The sequence below is a fragment of the Bison bison genome, unplaced genomic scaffold (assembly GCF_000754665.1).
Source record: "Bison bison bison isolate TAMUID 2011002044 unplaced genomic scaffold, Bison_UMD1.0 scf7180017864485, whole genome shotgun sequence".
Lineage (NCBI taxonomy): Eukaryota > Metazoa > Chordata > Mammalia > Artiodactyla > Bovidae > Bison > Bison bison.
Window position 1 is genome coordinate 6434171 of NW_011495045.1, and position 6739 is coordinate 6440909.

The 6739-nt window shown below is 43.6% G+C and overlaps 1 protein-coding gene across 1 annotated transcript in view; it reads left to right on the forward strand.

Moving 5' to 3' along the window:
* The window catches only part of TMEM194B (transmembrane protein 194B), a 130631-nt gene extending 124604 nt beyond the window's left edge, over window positions 1-6027 (forward strand). Inside the window, exons 9-10 of the mRNA XM_010862886.1 lie at window positions 2593-2769; window positions 3468-6027. Of these exons, the coding sequence (XP_010861188.1) occupies window positions 2593-2769; window positions 3468-3609 (319 nt within the window). The 3' untranslated portion in view covers window positions 3610-6027. The remainder of the gene's footprint in view (window positions 1-2592; window positions 2770-3467) is intronic.
* The last annotated feature ends 712 nt before the right edge of the window (window positions 6028-6739 follow it).

A 6739-nucleotide genomic window follows, 5' to 3' on the forward strand; every position in this document is an offset into this window, starting at 1 on the left:
CCCGTCTGGTCAAAGCTGTGGTTTTTCCTGTGGTCATGTATGGATGTGAGAGTTGGACTGTGAAGAAGGCTGAGCGCCGAAGAATTGATGCTTTTGAACTGTGGTGTTGGAGAAGACTCTTGAGAGTCCCTTGGACTGCAAGGAGATCCAACCAGTCCATTCTGAAGGAGATTAGCCCTGGGATTTCTTTGGAAGGAATGATGCTGAAGCTGAAACTTCAGTACTTTGGCCACCTCCTGCCAAGAGTTGACTCACTGGAAGGGACTCTGATGCTGGGAGGGATTGGGGGCAGGAGGAGAAGGGGACGACAGAGGATGAGATGGCTGGATGGCATCACTGACTCGATGGACGTGAGTGAACTCCGGGAGTTGGTGATGGACAGGGAGGCCTGGCGTGCTGCGATTCATGGGGTCCCAAAGAGTCAGACACGACTGAGTGACTGAACTGAACTGAACTAATATGAAAATAAAAACACAATCAACAAGCCAGAATCCAAGCAGAAGCCACAGTCACTCATTGGGCAGTGCGATGGGGCCCATCTGTCTTTGGGTGCAGAGGGTGGAGGTTAAGGGCAGGTATGGGGGCAGGAGACCAGTCATCAGACGTCACGGGGGTCCAGGCAAGAGGTGAGCAGGGCCTGGAGCAGGGCAGTGAGAGCAAGGCTAGAAGAGGGAGTTAGTGAATGTTTACGAGGTAAACTTGACTGTGAGGAGGAGACTCTGTGCCAGCTGATAGTTTATGTATCTGCTGATTCCACGGGGGGGGATGTCACAGGGTTAAAGAGGCACCAGAGGCAGGGCAGGGCCTCTCTGCAGAGGATGCTGGCAAGGCTGCTGCCAACTGCTTCTCTCTGCCCTGTCTCAGAGGCAGACACTGACTGGGGCTCTTGGAGATGCCTCTGCCAGGAGGGGACTGGCCAGTGCACACCCTTTAGGCCTCTCGTCCCTTGTCTGGCTTGTGGCCTGAGGAACCCAGGAGAATTCCTTCCACTTTCCTTGTCAACATCCACTACCCTGCCAAGAGCCGAGTGTGTTCTCTTATCTGCACAGTGATCCTCTTATGCATTTGCTGTGCATTCTCTTTAACACAGACCTAACGATCAAAATGGACTGTAACTTCGTCAACTTTTCATATTGCTGGTGAGTGATTATGTGAAGGATTAGGAAATAAAATAGGAACTCATAGGGTAAACAATAAGCCAAAGAAATAATACTTTGATCATACAGTACTTTCTAGTTTACAAAGAGCTGTTTGAATACATTTTGATAATATATGGTGTTACTATTTTGTCTCTGTTGAACACTTACTGTGCTAAGCATTTGACACAAAGTAATGGTTTTCATCTGTCCAGTGACCTCCTGAGGTAGACGGATGTTGCTTTCACTTTTCTTCCATGTGAGCAAAGTGAGGCTCAGAACTGTGAAGGAGCTGCCCAGCTCACACAGTGGGTAAACCTCACAGCTGAAAGCGTGCCCCTTCTTGTGCTCCAAGCCCGGGCGTTTTCCTCCATGGAGACCAGGCTAGGTGTTCAGTGCTCAGAATAGGAGGAGGAAATAATGTCAGTGGTTCCCTAATCCAGTTTATCAACCAGCAGACGAGCTGTAAAAGTTTACAGATGTTCAGGCCCCAAACCTCAAGGAAGCAAACATACGTTAAAACACCTCCTGGTGATTTTGTTGCTCATTTGTATTTGGGAATCTTTGGTTAAATTTTAAACCACCTAAAACATTTTTTTAAAACTCACTGATAAATATATGTGTTAAAACCTCTTCATCATTACCATTCCTTATGAGATTCTTCTAGGACTGTTTTGGTTGGAAAAAAGTTCCATTTGTGAGCCCTTCCATATGTAGCAAAAGAATAATGATTTTAATATTATGAATTACTGTGTGTACAGGACCCTTGTACTCGGGGGAAGTGTATTTACTTCCTCTGAGGTTAGTCAGTGTCTGCACCACTAGGTGGAGGCCATACCCCGCACATCTTCCCAGCTTCTCTGTTGAGACTCAGTGGCAAGTTATTCTGCTGGGTCTCCATAAAAGGTCATCTCAAAGGTTTGCTGCTGTTGGTGCCCAAGAAAATCAGCAGGGCAGGCAAAAAGAAGCCAGGTTTTTAATTGCCTGATTTGAAAGCACCGAGGAAGAAAAATACAATTATGTCTCTATCAGAAATTGATGCTCAGGACTTCTTGGTGATCCAGTTGGCTAAGGCTTTACACTTCCAATGCAGGAGGCCCAGGCTCAGTCCCTGGTTGGGGAACTAGATCCCACGTGCCACAACTAAGTCTGCATGCCACAGCTAAAGATCCCATGGGCCGCAGTGAAGATGCCTCAGCCCAAAAAAGAGAAAAAGGATCCTCGGTGCCTTAGGACATTATTTAAGCTGGTCCAGGAAGAGGGGGAGTGTGCAGTTAGGCCCAAATTACACGTTCTTTAAACTTCAATTGGGATAACAAGAGAAATAAGTATAGTATGATATAGAGGAAGTTAAGAATTATTACTTTCTAAGACATGTATTTTTATAAATCTTAAGAGTTGAATTGAGCAATGAGATATGGCCAGGAATCTAGCAACCAAATGCTGCCTGTTTTAGGAAAATGAAGAAATGGTTTACATCAGAGAAGCCGGCGGTGAAGTTTCTTACTGAAGATGAGTACAGGGAACAAGCTGATGCCGCCACAACCTGCGCCCTGGAGGAGCTCCGCCAGGCCTGCCGCAGCCCCGGCTTCCCGTCCTGGCTGGCGGTCTCCAGGCTCCAGGAGCCGAAAAAGTAAGCCTTGCCGCGCTGCCCACACCACAGCTGGGTTGGCGTTACCCCGGAAATAACATGGCAGTTTGGACCAGGTACTTAAGGCTAGAAACACAGCTTCCCGGGTAACATGACATGGAAGCTATCGAGCTTCTTTTGCTTCAGTGCTCTGCATTGCACCGTAGAACTGCCAGGGTCGGAGTAAATGTTGATCTGATGTATTATATAGGGAAGGCCATAAAGACCACTCATAGGAGAAGGGAGACAGAATGGGATGCGTCATCTGCTTCTCATGCTTTAGGGCTGGAAACTCATTTATAAAGTTCACCAAGAAAGAAAGCTCTGCCCCAGCCTCTTTTCTTTACTGTTTTTCCTTCTTCATTGCTTTATCCAAACAGCAGCGCTCTCAAATTAAAAATCGAAGGGGGAAAGACACTAAAATAGTAAATAATACATTTAATAAGAGAGAAAAGGAATTAGAAAACTGGAGTGGGTCTGTTTCGCAGCACCTGGGCTTCCAAGTCTGCCTGCTTCCTGATCCTTTCCTGAACGTCTGGAGGAGCACACAGCCATTCCTGTTCTCACACCCACTGTGCAAATGCCATCCTGTACTGATGCAAAGCCAAATTTCATTAAGGGGGATAAGTAGCCAGGGAACATGTTATCTTCCAAATAAAGCTTTCTGTGATAACATTAACTTTATTTAAAACAAATACTAGGTTTGCAGACTTCGTTCTGGGAGGAAGCCACTTGTCGCCTGAAGAAGTGAGACTCCATGAAGAACAGTATGGCCTTGGGGGTGCCTTCTTGGAAGAGCAGCTCTTTCACCTGAGGACTCCTGACAGTCTGCCTGCACAGTGACTTCATCCTGGACAAGGAAGTGGGCATGGGCGGGCGGGCAGAACTGTCCAAGGAACAGTGGCCAGAGCACTCGCCACAGAGAAACATCAAACCATACCGGAAAGGAAAGCTAAACTTCATTGAAGATAACTGATCCTTCTTGGTCAGTTCTGTGTGTTGTCCTGTAGGCGGCCACTGAGATTGTGTGACGATCATTATCACTTTCCTTGAATGAAGACTCTTGTTAGGAACAAGGGAATCGTGTTGATCTTCAAAGGTCTAGTTAATGTGAATAAGTTCCTTGTCAACTCCAGGGCATTAAAGCCTCTCTCAAACCTCAGAACCTGCAACAAAGTAGTGCACTGCTCTTCCTGCCTGTTATCAGTGTAAGGGCTGGAAGAGACCTGGGATATGCTGGACCAGTGTTTTCCAAAGTGTAGTCCACAGGATGCTGCAGCGTTAGCAGGTAAGGGATCCTGAGGTCAACCAGGATGGATGCTGCAGGACTTCTCAGAGCCTTCAGTAATGCTAAGGCATGTTGCGTGAACCTCCTGAAGAGGAGAAATGGTGTGTAGCAGTCTCTGACTTAATTTGAAAACAGAACCCTTCTTTATGAGATTAATATTCCTTGGACAGAATGTTTAGAAAATGCTGATGGTGGAGGAATGGAGACTTGGAAAAGTTAAATAACTTACCCAAGACCACAGAGATTTTTAGAGGCAGCCCTGGGACTAGAACTCCAGCCCTACTGCTTCCTATGATTCAGGTAGAAGAGACTTTTAGAAGCAAGCTGAGGGGCCATCTCTCCACAGCCTTGGGTCTTACAGTGTTGGTGACGTATTTTTTTACTTTTTAATAATACCCAAGTAACTGATACCTTCAGTAAAGAGAAACATTTCCTAAGGTTATATTTTAAAGTTTTGACAAGACTTTATAGACATATATTAAAGATTAGAAGTTAGAATTACTTTTCTAAATCTTTGTGTGTGCGTTGAAATTGTTGAACTACTTTTTGTATTTCTTTGTATGTTGAAATTTAACCTCAAGTTTACTGGCCTGTTTTTTAAAATTGTGTAATTATATATAACAATTTCCTACAAAACAGATTTGTGTTCTTCCTTATAGAGAACAGATCTTTCTTTTTCTTGATCCATGATGTTAATTCTGGAATGAAGTGAGAGACTGATGGTGAGCTTTGACCCTGAGGAAAAGAGGCCAAAACGTAGGTGTGAGGAAAGATCTGAATGTGGCACAGCAACCCAGGGGTTAAGATGTTGTTGAATTGATTCTTCTTAAGAATCAAACATGGACTCTTCTGCTATGGGGGGGGCCTTGAGTAGCAGCATAAAGGACAAGACATCTCCCGTCTCGTCTGCATTGAGTAAAGGGGTTCTGCCCTCCTCAGGTGGTTGGCACGGGCTCTGTGCCTCATGCCACCGTGGGCGTGTAGCTGGGGAGCACAAGGGAACCTTCGTTGTGTTCCTGCTTCCACAGGCTGCCTCGTAAAAGCTCACCGTTGCTAGCAAATTGGACTGTTGGACACCAGCATATGTGGGTGAGAGGTAGTGCAGGTGGCCATGTTTAAATAATCGTATCATTCTATATTATTCTTTAAAGGTTTTACAACATATATCACAAAAATTGCTTTGTGAACTAGTTGTTTAGTTTGCCCGTAATACTTAGGGCTGAATTACAAGAGAGTGTCCATCTGACATTTAGGACAGTATTTGAATTCATGACTTTTTTTTTTTTAATCAAGAAATTTAAGAAATTCTAGATTTTAAGAGGTTTGGAATAGTTGATTTCTAAACATGTGAAAGAGTTAAGACCCCCAGAATGGCATCAAGAAAAGACAAAGGATCTTATATTTTTTTGTATGTGATTATTACTCCAGAGTTTAGAGAAGTACAATGTTTAAATCACTTTTTTTGGTCCAACTGAAAGAAGGATCCTGTGCAAAAATAACATAATGGATGTGGAATTTTGAAGACTCCTGCAGTAAGACAGGTATTTTTAGCTGACCCTAAGAGCCAGATGCTTTCTGTATTTTTTTTATTTCCTCTTTTACATATTTTTAATATGTAATATTAAATATTAAAAATATTTTAAATAACTTATTGAGATATAATTTATATACACATCTATTTAGAGTGTACAGTTCATGATTCTTAATATATTCAGAGTTGTACAACCATTGCCATAATCAATTTTAGAACATTTCTGTCACTCTGAAAAAAACCACTGTGCCCGTCAGCAGTCACTCACTGCTTGGCCCCAGTCTTCTTTCCCGGAGCCACAGCACCTAGCAGTCTCCTCTCCACCTCTCTGTATGTGCATATTCTGAACATTTCATATCAGTGCATGCATGCTGCTCTGCAGCTTCAGTCAATAGCCTCATACAATTTGTAGCCTTTGGTTTCTGGCATTTTTCATTTAGTATAATATTTTTTTTTTAACTTATTTATTTTTTAATTGAAGGATAATTGCTTTACGGAATTTTGTTGTTTTCTGTCAAACCTCAACATGAATCAGCCATAGGTATACGTATGTCCCCTCCCTTTTGAAGCTCCCTCCCATCTGCCGCCCCATGCCTCCCCTCTAGGTTGGTACAGAGCCCCTGTTTGAGTTTCCTGAGCCATACAGCACATTCCCGTTGGCTATCTATTTGACATATGGTAATGTAAGTTTCCATGTTACTCTCTCCATACATCTCAGCCTCTCCTCCCCTCTCCCCATGTCCGTAAGTCTATTCTCTGTGTGTGTTTCTCCATTGCTGCCCATTCTTCGGTACCATTTTTCTAGATTCCATATATATGCGTCAGAATACGATGTTTATCTAGCTCTTCCTGGCTTACCTCACTCTGTATAATAGGTTCTAGGTTCATCCACGTCATTAGAACAGACTCAAATGCATTCCTTTTTATGGCTGAGTAATGTTCCATCGTGTATATGTACCACAACTTCTGTATCCATTCATCTGTCAGTGGGCATCTAGGTCGCTTCCATGTTGTAGCTATTGTAAATAGAGCTGGAGTGAACAATGGGATACCTGTGTCTTTTTCAATTTTTATTTCCTCAGGGTATATGCTTAGGAGTGGGATTGCTAGGTCATATGGGTGGTTTTATTCTTGTTTTTTAAGGAATCTCCATA